Source organism: Schistosoma haematobium, chromosome 3 (assembly GCF_000699445.3).
Source record: "Schistosoma haematobium chromosome 3, whole genome shotgun sequence".
Lineage (NCBI taxonomy): Eukaryota > Metazoa > Platyhelminthes > Trematoda > Strigeidida > Schistosomatidae > Schistosoma > Schistosoma haematobium.
The window spans coordinates 44,719,479-44,739,946 of record NC_067198.1 but is presented as its reverse complement, the minus strand read 5'-3'; the positions used below and the strand labels follow the sequence as shown (position 1 = coordinate 44,739,946).

Below are 20,468 nucleotides of genomic sequence, written 5' to 3'. Positions count from 1 at the left end.
GAAGCGAGAATATCAAGAGAGAAAAAAACGTTTGAAAAGTACACTGATGGAACAATAATCATTCATAATATTTCTTTTTGACAAAAACAAACAACACAAGAATAAACTTGAAATCACTATGACCAAAAATGAAAATAAATAACCAAATGAACTTATGTTGTTTTGTTAGACTTTATAAACAGAAAGAAAGAGAGAAGAAAACAACAACAACAATAACATGAAATCAACGAAAAGAATCTTATCATATGAGAAACAGTATATATATATATATATATATATATATATATATATATATATATATATATATATATATGGGGGATGGGCAAAGTGTAAGCTGTACAAAAAAAACAACTACCTATCACAGATGACAACAAAGAACGATGAATAGAAATAATAAAGAGGAAAACTTTATACAATTATAAAACTGTCCAAAAAAACAAGAAAAGGGGGGATCATATAACTTATTTATCATGTAATAATGTGTATCGGTTTATTTGTATACAATTTTTCATTGTTGTTATGTGTATGTGCGTGCGTGTGTATATAACGTGAAAGGGGTTTACAATCTAATGGTTAAATACAACATAAATATTTCAATTATTTAATTATCATCATTATGAAGAGATAATAAAGAGAAATTTGATTAATCCAATAACAACAATTAAGAAAAAACAAACAAACAAACAAACGAAAGAAAAAAACAGAATTAAAAAAAAACTTTTTTTAGAAGAAAATTAATAAACAAACAATAAAAAGAAAAAAGAATATTTATCATCATAAATTATATTCAATCTCTTTTTCATACAATTTTATTGTCTACAATCAATATTGTACGTTCGTTTACAATCGATGATGGTGATGGGGGTGAAGAAGTATTAGAGGATGTATCATGTATGATAGATGATGATGGTGGTGTACGATCAACATGTTCTTCTGTATTATTATTATTATTATTATCAGAAAGATGAAGTGGGGGAGGAGGTGATGATAAATGGTCATTGCTTATTGTTGTATTTGTAGATTGTTTATCTAAATTATTTGATGAATTTGATGTCATAGCAGTAGTAGTAGTAGTAGTATCGGTTAAGTTACGATTTGTAAAAAACAATTCATTTGTAATTGATGATGATATTGTATTACCATTATTATTATTATTATTGTTATTATTACTATTACTATTATTAAATGGTGTTTTTGGTGATAAACTTAAATAATTAGTTGTAACTGTAGCAGATTTATTAGAAATAATACGTTTATCATTAAATTCATCCATACCTAAACGTTCATTGTTTGATGATCCAATTGTTACATTACCACGTGATACAATACCATTAATATTTGGTTCTGATGAACATTTATGTAATTTTGGTAATGAACGATATAATGAATCTAAACATGGATAAATCTATATAATGATATGATTGAAAGAAACGAAAAGAAAAATAGGACCTCAGTAAATGAAACTGATTAGGAATAATCTAACAAATAGAATATTTACAGGTGAAAGGGAAATAATTCGATCGTTTACTAAATTTCTCTGATGAATGATTTAATCTAAAGTTGGTTGGATGATAAGCAAAGATGGATAGTGGTTAGCAGTGAAATCTAGTTTGACGAGCGTTTCGTCTTATGTGGGACTCATCAGTTGGATTTATCTGCATCCCAGAATTGGTTTTCACTTTGAGACTCGAACCCAGTACCGTTCGCTTTAAATGCTATCGCGTTATCCACTTAGCTACTGAATCCTGATACAAGTGAATTCGATCAGATTATATTTGAGAATAGTTTACATTAAGAATTGGACTAACTTCAGACAAACAATTTAACAAATACTATGAGGAGAATTATTAGAAGTGAGAATCCATGACTAGTTGTATTCAATCACGAAATAAGGCATTACTAACAGTAACTGATGGTATTTGTACAGTATTATGGGTTGATTAAAGATAGTGCTTTTGTTTTTTTTATAAAAGTCAAAGATAACAGGTTTGATGAATGATATACAATGTGAGGACTGTTAAGATTATAAGAACTTCAGAGAATTTCTGTAGGTATAGTTTTAAATCAATTGACATAGATCCAATATATCAATTCATACAGGAAAGGTTAACCAGTCATATGGTGAGAGGTCAATCAAAGACAAGATAGTCAGTAGGAGTGTAAAAACAAGTAAAGAAAACAAGACCATCAAGACGATGATGTTGCATAGAACGACAATGAAGGCTTAATAATAAGGCCATTCAATGAGAAAAAAAACACATAACACCAACAAGCTGTATAAAGTTACCATTGTCACAATATTACGGAATACTTTTTCTCTAAGTCTGTTCAAAATAAACTCGGAAAAACCGTACAATTAGTGGTTCATTGATTAACAAATAAACACTCTTGTAATGACACTTTAAATAATGTTAGATTTATGAAATTTTTTTCTTCTCATCGATATGTTGAGTGGTCGTATGTTATTTTTGTACTCAGCTTTAAACTATACAGCTTAAATAATTAAACTTAAGTACATGAAGTGGAGTTAGAATATTTAACGTAGTGATTGAAAGTCAGTAGTTTTCTGCTAGACACGACTATAGGATTGTAGATTGATTAGTCTATGATGAGTCACAGTACATTCAGACTATTTTGTTGACGTTCGTGAGATTATCGTGACCAATGGTTGGAGACGTTGAGTGTTATGACTCAGAAATGATTAAAATATTGCAGATACATTCACTCTTTATCTTCTCTTAATTCCTGAGTTTGCAAACTATTTCACACGTTTCATACTGCAAATTTATCCTTCCCTGCCAAATCGTATAGTCTATGTCAGATCTTTCTAATTAACAATGATACTGTTACTACTACTACTACTATTTTAACGTTCATCTTGATAAATTTATCTCGCAGTAATTATAGACCAATGTACATATGCTTTCACAAAGCCACACGTATACAGTCACTGCCTTCTCGCACCAGGGATGTTGTTTACGAAATTGAGAAGACGAAAAGCGAATGTCCGGCACTCTAACCAAGTTGGTGGATACGAATGATGCACTTAGGGGAGTTGGGAAACGCTAATTCTAAACCAATGGTTCACATAGGCTGAATGGTTTTGAGAGAACAAATGGCGTATGTACTTGTTTTTGGTCACCGGCTTCCATCAGATCGCATCTCCTTACGTTGCTCCACTGCCTTGTGTATCAGACCTTTAGGTCGAAGGCACCAGGTATGACCCTCTAAGAAAACCACCTGCTTGGGTCTAGGTACCCAGACAGTATCACAGGCCACACACAAATCAAGTGACTTGTGCCCTCTTTTACTTATGTTTATGTTTTCAAATAAATAAAATACATGTTTTATATTGTTGATGATTGATTGACGATGTGACATGAACTAATTATTTGGAATACAAATTAAGCTAAACTAAAAGTTTCTCATTAATTAGATTTTAGGTAAACATTGATTGCGTAAAAGTTCACATACACAATAAAATCATGAAAATTAATTAACATTAAAACAAAGAAAACAATGTTTAATTTACCTGAGAGAATGGTGGTCGATTTTCACGTTGAAAACTGCAACAATCTAATGATAAACGTTGTAATTGATGAGGAATATCTGCACGACATACAGTTAGATCAGGTTTTAATAAACCTCGACCAACAAGAAATAAAATTTGATCACGATTATTATAATGAGAATAAGGTAGTTGACCAGTAATCAATTCATAAATCACTACACCATATGCGTATACATCTGAAAGATTAGTATACGGTGTTTCACCTTCCATACGAATAACTTCAGGAGCCTAATAAAAATAAATGTTAAAGGATGACATGATGTATAAGATGAAGTAAATCAACTGTTTCTAGGCAATGTAACAAGTGAAAATGTGAATTAATCTTTAAGTAAGCCTGTATTATTATTATTATTATTATTATTCTACTTACCATCCAAAATATAGATCCAGTTGGTTGTTGACAACCAGTATTCCACCAACGACTTTTTACTGTGGCCAAACCAAAATCGCCAATTTTCACAGTACGATCATGTAAGAATATATTACTTGACTTTAAGTCACGATGTATTATATTCTTAGCATGTAAATAACTAGAGAATGGATACATGAAAAATTTTTAATAGGAAATAGGACAAAATCATTGGAGTATTTCAGTCATAGAAATCTATTAGTATAGGCAAGTGGGGTGTTGTGGAGATTATTTAACTGTATTTTTACATTATAGACTGATTTTAATTAGATAACCATACTGGAAACAAAACAAATGTCCAGTGCCTCCTGGATTTTAGTCTTTTTTGAGCAAATTCAGTCTATCATGTGAAACCATAAGAATTCCATTGGATTACATATTTATACATTCGAATGATAAGTCCGTAGGTTGTAATGAAACGTGTCTCCTTCAGAGCCACTTTAATATTAGGTTTTACTGTTTCATGACAGAGAAATTTAATCGCTGATAAATGTAATCCATCCAGTTGGAGACCGGGAATAAAACAATATATATACGTAATACAAGTAATTCCTAATAGATAAAATCCAATGGATTATAGATGCACTATTGCACTGTCATCGAGTGGTAAGCGATTCCTGCCGGTAACCTCGAACAGCCTAACATCTCATAGTAGTGCACGCAATGTCGAATAATAAAGATTAGTGCTTATAATGATATATGATTGGTAAAATCGGATCATCACTAAAGAAATGAAAAAAAACATGAGCAGTCAATGTAATTGTTTCAGTCTTACGAGTCAGTCGTAGCTCCAATGACCCAGTGGGAATGTTTCAGATCATAAAGCTGGGTCATCCCTGTTCGAATCCACTAATTATTAGTTTAGTTAAGACTGTGCCAATTAAAATTAAACCTAGGTTCAGAGTTTTCTGTCTACCACCTCAAACCACCTGACATTTTAAATGGTCCTGTTAAGTGCTTCCAGGCTGATATAAGAGACGATTTAACTGTGAGGTAAAAAGCTTTCGGATTAGACGCCACACCACTCAACATTATGAATGGTCAATTCCCGAGGATACTATAAAAGATTCCATATATCCACTCACCATCGACTGGAGCGGGAAATAAACTTCTGTCATGTTAAACAGTTGCAAGCTTAGTGCTAAAATTATTGAGGAATATTCGTGTTGCGTTCACAAATGAGTTGACATTTCGATTTGCGTAGCTAGTAAATTGGGAATTATATTGTCATATCGCATGATAACCTTTGTTTGTAGTTTAGTCGAAATCTTCTACGGAGGAATCAAATTATCTAGATTTGCTGTTAGTAAACTTCAATTCTAGTGAATAATTAAGTTCTTGATAGCTTCCAACTTATAATATCACGCTGTTAACCTTTTCTATTTTCTGAATAGTTATTTCCCGTTTTAGTATCCTACTTTGTTACACGTTTACAATGTCATTGCTATTACAATATAAACAGAATGATTATGTCACATTACGACTTAGTTTAGATGTGAATGAAGGTAGTTGACAACTTTGGACCTAGGTTTCGTAGTATATGGCAAGCATTAGCAAGGACTATCTGTAATTTTGAGGGAACTTCTATTGTCTGGTGGACACGGTCCAGCATTACTTAGCTTCACAGTCTAAAACATTACCACTGAGCTATTCGGGCCGCAACTGATCACCTGCAGGAATGAGATATTCACACCTGATTGACCACTGATTCGTGTCATGTTATGATAAATATGACATTGTCCACTACTCAATAATCAATCGATTGTATGTTACGACTCCATTTTGAGAAAAATGAAGCTCCTTTGAAGGTATCATCTTATCGCTCTCTTTTTGTTGATTCGCGTGTGGATTATTAACATTGACATGTTGTTGCGTATGAATCGTTCGTTCACATAGATTCCGTTTTATATTGTAAGAATATTCTAATAGTTCAAAATCTATAGTAAAATGATTTTGGATCATTCAAGTACAGTATAATTCTAATCATTCGATTAGTGAAGTGTCAAATATAATTCACGTGGTAAATATTATTTCATTTATATATTATTTACAAACAATATGCTAGGTTTTGACAGGTGACTGAATTATATTTGGATTAGCGCTAATTGTATTGACAAAAATGGTAAGAATTGTATCGAGGATAAACACTCGTAAATGATGAGGAAGTTCTAGATAAAAATACTTCAGAGAAAGTCTCAAAGCATTATATCAATAGAAACAATGACATATATCTGATTCATCATGTTATAAGGAGAACGCCAACCACATGGTCAAGGTCAACAGGAGTAAGCAGTTAACGAAAATTAAGATGCATGGAACTAACACGACTCGAACAGATACTCCGTTGCAAACAAGGCGATCAGCAGGACCAATTGATTTAGAGTTTGTTAAATGGTTATTAGATAAGTTAGGGAGGTCAGTGCCTAACACCAACTAGTGAAAACAATGCAAAGTTACTTACATCAGTCGATTTACAGTACACATACCAGTGAACAACATAGAAAGACGACAAATCCACTACAAAATGAAACACTTACTCCATTCCCTGTGATGTTTGCTTGGCAATATCGACTAGTTCTGGAACATCAAAACGATGCTCTAACACATGAAGATGTTTATACAAACTGGACCCTTCACACCATTGAGTGATGATAGCTATACATGGTTTAGAGACACAACCCATAAATAAAAGAATATTTTCATGTCGTGTCTTTCTAAAATTAAAATGTTAAAAAAAATAATAATAAAATGAAGAAACAAAGAAATTCTCAAACAAAAAATAACCAAAATCAGTTTTATTTTATTTATTTTAACACATGGATATTGGTACAAGGATGCACCAAATATATATGCGCCACACAGATCTCATTTGATATGTTTGAGGGCTGTGATTTTCTTAGGGGGCCATACCCGGAGCCTTCGACCTAAAGGTCTGATCCACGAGGCAGCGGGTCAACGTAAGGAGATGCAGTCCCATGGTGGCCGGTGACCAACGATAAATTCATACGCCATTTGTTCCTTCAGGATACTGGAGCCAATGTACACCATTGGTTTGGAATCACGGTTTTCCAACTCCCCCAGGTGGACTCTCCATGTCCACCAACCCGCTAAAGCGCCGGACATTCGCTTTTCGTCCTCTCATTTTTGTAAACAACACCCCCGCCACGAGAAGGCAATGATTAGGACTTCCCTAGCAGAGGCTATATACGCGTGGCCATGTGAGAGCATTTCGAGAGGGAGGACGGACTCTCCCCACTCTCGGCCGTACCAGGGCATTTGGGGGCCATAAGTGTAGTGTCAGGAGTGGGATTCGAACCCACGCCCACAGAGTGGACTGCGACCTGAACGCAGCGCCTTGGACTGCTCGGCCATCCTGACCACTTTATAGCATAATAGGTAGTCAAGTTATCCTAGATGTTACATAACATATCCTTGGTACAATATATGACTTGTCCAGCTTGTCAGAACAGACAATAAATTCAAGTTGATAAATAGTATGTGGACTTAGTAACAAACCACTAATTTCTCTAATGATTAAGAACTAGTGCCCCCAAATGCCAAGTCATATATTGTACCAAGGATGTGTTATGTAACATCTATGATAACTTGACTACCTATTATACTATAAAGTGGTCTATTAGCAGTTAATAGTGTGTAGATTTTTCCAATTAGAAAATAATCTTCATCATGGATTGATAACAACAACAAATGAATAATTTGGATTGAAAATTAAACAAGAACGTGTGATTTAAAAAAAATAGTAATTACCTCAATACACTGACTTCATTTTTGAAAGCTTTCAATTGTTGTGGTGTAGGATCAACAACATTCAATTCTTTAATAGCAACATTTCCATGCCAATAACCTTTAAATACAGTACCAAATGATCCAGAACCGATTCTTGGACCTTTAGTAATTTCTTGTCCATTTATCTCCCATTCATCATTTGAACCACGTCTCTAGCGATAACAAATATAATTTACATCCACATGGAAAAGATGAGTATAAGGCAAAAAAAAGGTGGAAATATATGAATATACATTTATTTACTCAGTTTTTTGATTAAAATTTTTAAACTAAAACTGGGGTTTATCTTGCGTGAAGTGTAATAAATGAAAGAATACTAATGAATAAAGTCAGTTAATCCCAACGTCAAACCTGGTACGTATGCACATTGGTTCAAGTTGCCATACCCCGTTAGCACATAGAGATAAAGTTGTCAGGCTAAATCCCAGAATAGTAGAGATAGTAACAGTATTAGTGGCAATAGAAAATTTTAGGCATTGAAGATACGATTCAAAATATAAATTAGTGAAATATAAACACAAGAAAGGTTAAGAGGAATTCAGAAGCTCAGAATTTCGGGGAAGACAAAGAATAGATGCACCTGAGTCACTGCAAACGATTCCGAGCCATGTTATTCAAAGTCTTAAACTATTGGTTATGATAATCACATGAATGAAGTTAGACTGTTGTTTTAAAAAAGCAACAAACTAATGAACTAGTGATGAATTTAATATAACATAGTTGGATATAATCGACAGACAGTCGAATATATAATCAAAGTAGAACCTGGTACATATGTGTATCGATTCACGTTGCCACACCATATCAATACAGTGAGTTGAATTCATCAAGATAAATTCCAGAGTGGTAGAAGTACCAAGCGTATCAATGCTAAAAGAAAAGATCAGGCATGAACAATATGATATGAGAAAAAATAATGAACTTTCAAAATAGAAAGTGTAAGACAAAAAGTGGATGGATTTGTACCATTGTGACGGTCTTTCAGTCACGCCACTCAGCGTCTCCAACCATTGAGTTAAGATAATCTCGAGGAATCCAACCAGATAATCTGAACTTATCAAAATAACTCAGGCCTAAAGTTAAAAATTTCATGAACTGATGCCATGTCTTGTATTAACTACACCTAGATTTCGACAGAAAATTCAAGATATAGGGTTTTGTGTTAGCTGGAATTCATCAGGAAGATAATTTTCTTTAGAAATTTCAGAAAATTGATGCTAAAAACCTATCAAATGTAGGTTCAAGTACTCAGCTTTGAGTCAAACTCTGTCAAAACACAAGTACAAGAAAGAGCTAATATCAATATCCGTCTAAGTTGGAGTGGATAGAATAGTGTTTGAATCTGCTTGAAAGAAATCGAATACGTTAATTACTACATTGCGCCGCTCTAGGAAGTATGGTTCCTGAGATCATCGATGTGATACAAGTCTGGGGAAGGATGACAATGATGTTCTTGAGTAAAAAAGTTTGATTTTCATTGATTCATGAACATTCGCAATGTTAGAGATAGACGTAGGGCATTATCGAAGGATGGTAAATCGATTGATGAGGCAGTAAACCTTCGTCTATGGAGGTGGTTGGGACATGTATTACATATAACCAACTACCACCTGCCTCAACATGTGATATTTACTGGTGTAGAAATAACTTAGAAGGAAACTAGGGGCAGCGAAAAGGTGTGGCACTAGTCTAAAAAATCACTAACGATTGGACTAAGCCATGGAGATATATGTAGATTATCTGGTTAGGTTTGTGCGATTATTGTAGGTAATGGTTGGCGACTTTAGATGACATGCCTCAGAATCACTTGCAGTGGCCCAGGTGCATTCACTGTCTTTGGTTAAATTCTAATTTTTCAAATTACCTTATACATCTTTTTTATTTGACTAATCAATATTTTCTTCTCGGAGAATATCTTTTCTGCTTGGTCTTTTTTTAATACTACTAATACTGATACTTCCTCTACTACCATTGGATGTGCCTTAATAATGTTATTTCGCTATGTTAATAATGTTCGGCAACTTGAACCGATATACATATGTGCCAGGTTCTACGTTGTGCATGGCTGACTCACAACTAACTCCCTCTAAAGTAAATCAATGATGTTAGTATAGGATTCTAAACATTCACACTGATTATTGAATCAATGGGCAAACATAATATGTGGTATATTACATGAATGTTCATACATAACTATAATCAAAACTCTAATTTTTCTTGTAAATATTAAAGACTCAATAGAAACACAACATCAATATGTAGTTTTTAGCTAAAGTCTTTGAAACTCAACGAGCTGTTTAATTTCAGCATGGAACATTCTTTATCACAGTGTATAATGTTGTCAGATAATGAACCAGAATCTTGATATATCCTCCTTGACAATAATATTTTCAGTGCACAAACAAAACTTCATCGATGTACATATATATAAACATTTTTAAAAAAAGAGAATAAAAATTTACATTTTTTACTTTGATAGATTGTTTTGGATCATTGCCAGATCTTTGATTATATGGTATAGATAAATTTGATAGAAAACAACCATCATTGGGAATTGATGGACTTTCCGGTACTCCATTACCAGTTGTATAATTATAATCTATATAAAATAAATGAACAAAAATAAAATGAAAGTATACGATCTGGACGACTTTGAGAGACCTACCAGCCAATTAGGAAACACGATTTAGGTATTAAAAAACTTTGACGATAAATAATAAAATTTCAGTGAAATAATAGTTGAAATAATCATTATACTAAAAGAGGAAAAAAGTTAGATCTACATTTTAAAAGTTAAGCTAGTGTTGTGAATTAGGTTTGTAATCCTATAGGGTTTTTGTCCCTAACCTATGTAATAAGCTATAATTCATGTAGGCTTGGGTGAGGTAATAAGTGTTGAGCTGAAATTACAAGTTGGAATTAAGATTAGGGTTTTCATCACAAATTAACATTAATTATAATGCGACAAAGCCTTACAGCCATTTTGTTTACGAACTTAATAAATGTAGGGCTGTTACTTAAAGTGAGTAGCACGAGCTTAAACACTATGTTATACTAACTGTTTGGTTACGTGGTAAATACTTGTTTGTCTTAGGAACAAAAGGTGTTGCCGATTTTCATCCAATCAATAATAATATACAAGATGTTTGACTGCGCAAAAGTCCACAATGCACTATCGCAATCCTGACTGGTTCACTCAAGGCCGTCAGTACCGTATAGTTTCAACGAAAATTATTTGTCTTGTTAAGACTTCATAACCTACGAAAGTCTTTACTATTTAGCTACTTCTCATTATATTAAATGTTCCTCAACAGCTTAAAGACTGGCAATTAAAGATGAGATTTTAAAGCTATGCATCACTGATTAGACATTAAATGAACAACATATTTAAGACTATCATTGATGTTAAGCAATGAGATCAGATACATACATATGAGCAGTATAGAATCTGGAATTTGTCCATTTACATATCACAGAAGTGTAAGAAATAATAAAAGTGAAATCAGTGACAATCTGTTAACGAGAAAGTACAGTAAAAGCAGTTCGGAATAAAAAAAATTAATGAATACATTACTGTCATATTGAGGGTCATAGGTGATGAGACTCACAATAACCACCGTGGATAAACTGAAAGACCAATATCAAATTACAAGTACCTACCTACCCACCGATCTGTACTGACCGACCACTTCGGACTATAAATGGCTAAGGATGTTCATTGTTCTATTGAAGTAGCAGCCAGTCCATGCTCAATATTAATTACGCGCTTTTCGTATACTTGTTTTAAAACCCTGAACACATATTATGATGAACTGACTTATCAATGATTAACAACTCAGATCATTATACATTTAATGATCCAAGAAATAATTAAGTGTATTATTGTTGCAACGCTACGTGTAAATGATTCAATTACACATAGAATCTGTTTAATTTATTCCCAAAATCTATACTGAAGATATGATACTGATCGAGTGCTAATGTCTATAAAATAATGCCTCAACGGATATTTAGTAGTGCTCGCAGAGTGACAAGGAAAGTCTTCGTCAAAAGTTTCTAATGCTTTGAAAGAAGCCGATTACACAAGGACAACACTGATGACTAAATACTATTAATATTATCATAGAACACAAATAAAAAAGTTCATTGAAAGCGATAGTTGATACGAACTAATCAAGAGGCAAGAATAAGACGAAGAAGAGGTTCGTAGTGTTATAAAAAAGGAATATCATGTTAAAGTGCGGTGATTTGCGACTGATCCGATCAATTGATGTACAGATAAGATCAAGTCACGACTAACCGCATAACCCAAATATTAACAAAATGCCCACCCCCTCAAATTAATAGAGAATAAAAGACGATAACCAGCCAACAAAATGGCACACAAACGAAATATTTAACATGTAAATATACATGATTAAGAGTCAGTATACCACGAGAACTTTTTAAATTATTCACCAGGTAATTTAATCTAAACATGACTATAAGAATTAATTTCTGCTATTTACATTATTCAATTATCCGACCACAGCCTAATATGGAGTGAGAAGATTGATTTTAGTAATAATTATGACAACAGTAATAATAATAACACCATGTTTGTAACTCTAGTAAAATTTTGTAGTACCCAACTCCCGGTTTGCCAACACCAGCATATGAATGCTACTCAAGATATAGTAATAAAAGACTCATATTGAGTTGGGAGGAGGGAAATTAGAATTTACTAACCAAAACACTTGGTACCTAGTTAAAACAAGCGTAGTGAAATGGATAATCGGTTTATCACTGTATTACATCACAGGTCGCAACTCTTCATGACAAATGATCATAAATTAAAAAGTTAGTCTAAATATTTCCTCAGAAACACTGCCGAGACTATTTCGCTTTAATTGCTTATCACTGCGTGAGTGTTAAGACTAGTGTGTCTTTCAATGCAAAAGCAATATTATATATATATATATATATATATATATATATATAGTAAACGAGAAAATACTTACTTGTAACTGGATATACAATGTGTAAAGGGGATCCTTGAATAATTTTATTCGCCTCTCGCTAAAAAATTGTATACAGAAGTAGAGGGTAGAAAGCATAACAGCATCAACTGAATCTGAGGTTAAAATGAGAAAATTATTCATAACCATGTCCCATGAACAAACAATTTGAATATCATGTATTACAACTAAACACACTTGTATGAGCACACATAAATAACTCAAGAAATGTAAAACAAGTTTCCTAACTGGGCAGAAATGTGTAAATCAATAACCAGCTACCCAAACGAAATGTTTGAAATAAACTAACCAGAAAAAAAGAAAGTGTTTTACAAACTACACAGTTGTGTCAAATAAAACCAATAACGTGGTTCTGTGAAACCTACTGAAGAATCCATTGAAGCACAGAATGACCGCACCCGACGTATGCCAAAATATGTAGTTGGTGAGAGAGATAGCTTTGATATATGATCTGGGCATAAATTTTGGTTTGGTGAATAAAATCTTTTAGGTAGTAGTAGGATTTTGTAGTCTTGTGAGGTCGGCTCTTGTTTATTAGAAGATAAATTATGTGTTTTACGTGAAAGACTACGGAGACTGGTATTATCTGTCAACACTATATTCAGAGGATTCTCAGAAAAAGCTTCGTACAATGAGCACGATGTAGATAGTTGGCTGGTTGTTGAAAACGTTTCTTTATAAGTATTTTTTGTAGGAAGAGGAAGGGAATGGAGACCGATTGGTTGGCAATTTTCATAGATACCGCTTGATGACTTACTACTATTACTACTACAACTACTAACATGAAGCTTTATAGTAGTGTCACATCCAATAGTTAGTAATTTACCATATGAATTATAAGGAACATGAAGATGACTCTTATAAGCTACAGAATTATGCCCACGCTCATTAATACACGATGATATACTTCTAGGAAATATTGTACTACTGCGAGATTTCATAGATAACTCTCCGCAAACTTTATCATTACAATTATATGTAGACATGTATTTTGCATCGATCGGCTTCACTGTCGTCATCGTCACCGTCGAAGTTTTATGATAAAATAAAAGCGAACTATTAGTATTTACCAGTCTGATGTTATCAAGAGTACAATGTTTTAATGGATATGTTGGAGCAGACAAAGTGGATAGTTTTCTATCCGAATATTTACCATTGCAACGAATGTTGTCAGAATTTGTATTATTATTATTACTTTCAAAGTTATCGCCATTCACGTAGATGATAGGACAAAGGGAGTTTGAAGTCTCCAACTGTTTATCAGTCATAGTATTTTTGAAACAAGATTTAGATGGACGATCACAGTGATGGTAGTATTGATAATTGCTCTCGTGACTACTTGTATTAGTCCCAGTGCAAAATGAACATGAAACTAATAAGTTGGAAAGTAAAGATTTTATACTCTTAGAATGGTTTGGTTTACACACAGGTGAAAATACATTATGAACATGTTTAGGATATAGTCGTCTACATCGAAAGGCAGAAAAAAAGTGATGAGAGTAAAAATGTGCAGAAAAACGATTGCGTCACACACAAGGATAAATAGGGCAATATATTACACATTATTAGTAGTAGGAAAACAAATTGCATACCCATACATGTATATACCGTAGTATCGGAACAGCATATGAAAACAACAATCGGAGAATAACAAGATGTAATGCAACAAATACTTCATCTTAATAAATATTAACATTCTGAACAAAATAAATCAAATGATGATTCCTCAATTAAAAAACAACAAATTATCAACTAACTACCTTTCCAAGTGAACTGGGAGTGAATAAACTTTTCTGTTGATTTGGTGGAATTAAATTGTTCGATACATTCGGTGTTGACGATGAACGTTCTCTACAGGTTAGTGACAAACACTGACGAGGAAAATGTCCACCTCCACTTCCGAAAGATGTTGGAAGATATTGACTATTCAATAGAAGATTATTACTATCGAAACCACCTCCAGTAGAATTAGTCAATACACGAACTGTTGTTAGGTCTTCAGGATTAAAATGATAGAAATGTGTATAGCCTGGTGTTGCATTTGAAGAAACTAACCAATTTGATCCGTGTATAGATGAATTAGAAGTACCCAAAGAGCTATTTATGGAAGGAGAGGTTAATAAATAACTCCAGTACTGAAACAGACAATAATCATGTAACGAAATATGTGAGATATGATGAAGTTCAATCATACAATCCTATGTTAATTAGCAGGTTTTCTTGTCAACCACGTTATTAGACAACTACACACAATTCCGCTTTACAGAAAAAAGTAAGAACACTTCCCTTAAAATTCCTATGATGAAAAAATTGATTGAAGTGGAGGAAAGTGAAATTTGCCACTTTAATAATGAGGCCTGCTGTAAGTGTCTTACTGTTGTTTGAACAAGTGTGAAATCGTGAAAGTGTTTTTCGATCGGTCAGCATTTCAAGACCAATCGTGGAATACCAGCCTAGGTTCATAATGTACAAATTGCAAGCAAAATATACTTAAGATTTTGATGGCTTCTAACTTTTGAAAGTCAAATATACAGGATAAACGATAAGGAATTATCAACAATGACTTACTTTCGACTGCTTAGTTGATCACCAACATAGAAAACATCATCATCTAAATTGGACAAGCAATTCTTATCGACACGCGGAAGACAACGATTATGATAGGCGCAACCACAGGCTTTACATATAGCACCTTTAAATGTAATTTTTTATACAAAAGTATAAACAAATAAAAACAACTTACCATGGAATATAGACTTATGGCATAGATTACAATAAGCCTTTTCAAAAAATGTCTTTCTTTGAAAATGATGTTCTAAACGTTTAAAGTTTCGTCGAGCAAAATCAACTATTAATTCTTCACCAATTAAAGCAATTTGTTCAGCGTCATCTTCCCATGAAACTGGTAGACTAGTTCATTTTTATATTTGAATCCCGAGCAAAATTTCAAAAAAAAAAACAAATTATAATAAATGAGGATTTAATCACAAGACGAATATTTACATGAATAGTAATGGAAAAGTGAAAAATATTCTGCAATATTATGCTCTGAACCTGCAACAGTATAACAACTGATGATCGAGTACTTTGATGAAGACCGTTCATTCGACTACTACAACAAAATCCAGGATACGGGATCCACGAATTACCCATCACTTTCCCATCAAATGTAAATAAACAACTCCATAGGGATATTGAACACTCAGCTATAGGTGACTAAATCTTGCAGAGTGAGGAAATGCACTCATCAAAGCATTTTGCGATATAAACTCTACAGTAAAGCAGGAGACGAAACAGTAGCTATCATTATCTACAACATACACCAATTTTAATATTTAAAGACTGATCTTGTCTGATGTAACATGTAAAGCACACAGGAACACGGAATATTCTACTGCTTTCAAAACGTTTAAGTCAATGAGGTAAGAGCAAAGATGATTTCCTAATTCCATGCAATTAATTTACGACTGATGCAGAGTATCAAACTTAGGAAGTGAGTTAAATACATTTTAAACTTTACGTTATTATGCAGTGGGGAGATACTAAAACGTATTTTACAAAGTAACAACACTATACAACCTGAAGAATATCATACATGAAAGTAGTTGGAGGAAAATTGTAGACAGTGGGCACACGGTGATCATTATATAGAATAAATTCGAATGAAACTCAACCTAGCCCATATAATTCAGTTTCAAAAGCGTTTCTATTGCATATTATTGTTACGACACAATATGTTGGCACGTTTGTAAGATTTATACCAAGGACTTATATTTTAACACAACTTTTGAGAGATCCTAGCATATATAAGTACGTACTTATAAAATAGTAACCAAGGGAAATAATTACCCTGTACGTGATCGGTAAACAATTAACTGTTCTAAGTGTAGACCACGATGTGATAATTTCTTTTCTAAAGCATGTTTGATTTGTTGTCCAGATTTAATTTCAACTAATGTAAATTGACTGTTTGGGAAGTGTGCACGTAAACGTAATTTTGTTGTTGTTGTTGTTGTTGGGTGAGATGATTTAAACTCAGAAAATTTATTATTAACACTTTGTAGAGTTCCTAAAGATGAATTATCTAGTTGAACTGGGGAGTTGGTTGACGATAAGAACACGGATGGAAGAGACGGAGATTGAGATGACGCAACAATAGGTAATTTAGTTGACCCAAATGTCAAATTGATACTGTCATCCCCATTGTTATTATTATTAAGATTACTAACATTACTACCGTTAGTTGTACTATTAGTACTGTTATTTAACACCACAGTTGTCACCATCATCATATACTGATCAAGTTTCGATTTCCAATCTTCCAGTTCACATGTATACCTATCTATGGCTGATTGAACAATATTAATATCGTTAGAAACCTCATCGTATTCTTTTGTAATTAAACCAGAGAAATCTTCGTGACGATTGATGAAATTTAATAGTTGATAAGTTTTCAATTGTAAGGCCTGATTAACCAAAGTGAAATCTGCTATCTATCAAAAGAAAAAAACCAGGAACAAAAGTAATATCTCTAACAAATGATAAAATAGATCAGAATAAGACATCACTTTGTAAAAGTTATAAGTCATTTAAGGAGTTACTATCCGCGAACAACCTGAAAATGCCATAATACTTTCATATTTTAACCAGTGAGAAATTTGCTGTATATCTTACATTGTACCCACACCCCCGTCATTTAGTCGACTAAAAGACTTGTAGTCTCTGAGTTGTCACTTTTTAATTGTGCAAATATTGCAATAAAATGTATTTTTCATAAGATTTGACCTGGTCATTCAAACATATCGATCACCTAATTTACATGTTTTATAATAATCTTACAATCTATCGTAAAGCTAAATACTGGGAAATCTAGGTGAAATCACCATAGCTATTTGTGTATTTTCTTCATTTATTCTTTGGAGAGAAGATAAACAGATACGATTGATTTCATGAACAATGTGTATGCATTGTATGATAAAAAATACATCATATCACATACGTTTATTTCGTGTTTAGGACTCTTCACCTAATCAGTTAAATGACATTAAATAGGGTGGTTATCATTATTTCAGCTAAAAAGATATTAAACAGTTTACATAAAACCAACAGATAAAGTAACACTTAGTTATGAAACAGTACTAACCTTGCTTTTTAAAGTGTCACATTTTTGTTGGAGAACAGGTATAATAGTTACCGCAGAATCCACGGTCATTGTGCAGAATAATTATTTGCAATAATAAGCTTACAATAAACTGACTTGAATTTAAACAGAACAGGTAGAGTAGTTGCTTTTATCCTAAAAAATATAAATAAATAAAAAAGGAGACACAGGATTTTAAAACTTTCCAACATTAACTCTAAAATATCAATTTTCTATGTGGTCACAACTAAATTCAACCAGAAATGGAATTTTTGGGAAAATGGCCCATCCACATTATGCAAAAACATAATACTTCCAATGAGTTTAATATGTTGTTCCACATTACAAATAGGGGAGAAAAACTATGACATATGAACAATAAACAATAATTGTTGTGACAACGGTAGTGGAGAAATAAAATATTAGGGACAGTATATTAGACAAAAAGTAGAAAACATAATAAATAGTCAAATGTACATTAAAACAAAGTGAAAAATGTGCCATCAAGATCAAATTTGTGTCAAATTAAGTGGACTCTTATTATTTTCGGATTCCACAAATTCCACACTAGAAAGTACTACCATGTGAGAGCGATGATAAAAAGACGCTCTGTGATCATATAATTGTTATTACTGAGCAGCTGCATCAGTTCAAACACCCGGGTAGTATTTCAGCCCTAGCACAAATCGAATTTATGTGGTGCATATATATTTGATGTCTCCTTGCACCAACAGTTACGTTTAGACAAATAAAAAAAATAACAACTATTCAGCCACTGTGAGTACTATTAGATAAAAGTAGTAGTACCATTGTCCTGGAAAACCTGAATAGAGATAGCAGAACTACATAAAATGAAGAATATTTATAAATTGAGCACTTTTTCTGGCTACAATATTTATGCCCCGAATGAGTGACTACAATGGTTCATGCAGAATAAAACATACATTCCATAGGTAACTAGATATCATGCAACACAACGAGTGGAGTTAGCTGAAAATAACTAAACAAGCTTTTTGCACTCAAACCGACCTTCTACCAGAGATGAAACACCACAGATAGTACCACCGTTCGAATCAGTCATGTTCATTCATTTGTCTTTCTTTTACGATTGACGTTGAATCGTTGAGATCTATGCGTTCAAATTAGTTACTTTTCAAGAATGTGTTCATACGCCAAAGGGATTACCACCAGTTTTTGTTATTTATGACAGACCCATAACCCTTCCTACAGTTAACAAACAAAACACTAGTTTGACATGACAGACGTTTGCTGAAAGTAAAAATTACGAAATAATGTGATTGATGGGTCGCTGCAGTAAGATCTACTAGGCTCTAAACCAGAAGTCCGACTTGAACATTGAGGCTTACCTTTCATAGCTCTGACACTACAAGAATAACATAGTGGTCAGAAACGCCGACCTAGAGGTGGCGTGCTAGTGATAAACTATGGGTACATCTTTTTTATTTGATTACATTTGATCGAACCAGGACAATGATCACTTACGGTCTTACAAAGACATACGATTTCAATGAACAATTCAAACAGGATAGTGACTTAAACCCTAAGCCAAATATGGATCCTTTGGTAGGAACTTATCCATCTATGTCACTTGCCATAAAAAAGAGCGTACAGGTTTAAATGACCTGTATAAACCTAACAACTATTCACATAACATTTCAATCATTCCACGGTATTTAACTGGAAGTCACGTTTAAACTAAGTAATATGTAACGTTTTTTTAAATCTTTTCGGTCGACTCAAAAGCTATTTACATTACTTGGTACACAACTCACCACAATACGTTATATATTTTAGCCGCCAAAGTTTACTACTGGTATTAAACGGGAAGATTCATCAGTTGTGGGTGTGATTATATCTTACTAAACTCCAGAACTTTTATCAAATACGCCTTAACGTTATCATTTGCCAGATATAACTTTAGATCAAAAACGGTGGGATCAAAAACATTTAACAACCCAAAGTGGGAATTCGTTCCGTCTAATCCGAAATGTTGGCGACTACTTAACAAACAATGTCCAATTTGTTTGTGATCAAAACAATATTCATCAACTAATATCACATTGACAAGTAGACCTTTCTCTGAGAACTTAGTGTGTGAGACAAATTTTCACAGTTAAGCCCGTCTGATTCTTTGAAGGGTTCTATTAGGCTAATGTGTAAGAGATGTTTGTGTTTTAGTGAGATTGTCCGGCTAATCCAAGTGGTCTATTTTACATGATTCATCAAGTAGAAAGACGTATTTCCATGCAGATGAAATGGATTTACTGAGAAATAACAACTATTTACATGATCGTTACTCTGTGGTGTGATTCATATCAGTACACAATATGTGGATTCGTGTTACCCAACGTAAAAAATATAAAGATTTAGGGGTCATACTAAGCAGTGTTCTCAAAACTGTCACTGTGAGGCTACTGCTGCAAAAAGCTGTGGGGTTTCACGGTCTATTCACAGGCCTCCCCAGTATTTGAGTGATGAAATGTTTAGATTATTATACCCGAC

General features: G+C 33.3%; 1 protein-coding gene across 1 annotated transcript; it reads right to left on the bottom strand.

Annotated features, from left to right (window-relative positions):
• Positions 1-48: 48 nt before the first annotated feature.
• On the bottom strand, positions 49-19,953 carry MS3_00005863 (uncharacterized protein). Its single transcript, XM_051213950.1, has 14 exons — positions 19,739-19,953; positions 18,975-19,169; positions 17,949-18,101; positions 16,655-17,298; positions 15,549-15,715; positions 15,374-15,497; positions 14,566-14,902; positions 12,788-12,845; positions 10,250-10,386; positions 7,749-7,939; positions 6,518-6,694; positions 3,942-4,101; positions 3,533-3,799; positions 49-1,405 (listed from the first exon to the last, which is right to left on the bottom strand). Exons 3-14 carry the CDS (start codon positions 18,015-18,017, stop codon positions 800-802), a joined length of 2,937 nt encoding a protein of 978 aa, XP_051069971.1. The 5' UTR covers positions 18,018-18,101; positions 18,975-19,169; positions 19,739-19,953; the 3' UTR covers positions 49-799.
• Positions 19,954-20,468: the final 515 nt, after the last annotated feature.

Excerpts from the sequence above, each read along its gene's own strand:
- MS3_00005863 (XM_051213950.1), bottom strand. The coding sequence starts at position 18,017 with ATGACCGTGGATTCTGCGGTAACTATTATACCTGTTCTCCAACAAAAA. Across the intron at positions 14,903-15,373 it reads GATCAACTAAGCAGTCGAAA|CTCTTTGGGTACTTCTAATT; the intron begins GTAAGTCATTGT and ends TTCCATAAATAG. Across the intron at positions 4,102-6,517 it reads CAAACATCACAGGGAATGGA|TTATTTACATGCTAAGAATA; the intron begins GTAAGTGTTTCA and ends TCCATTCTCTAG.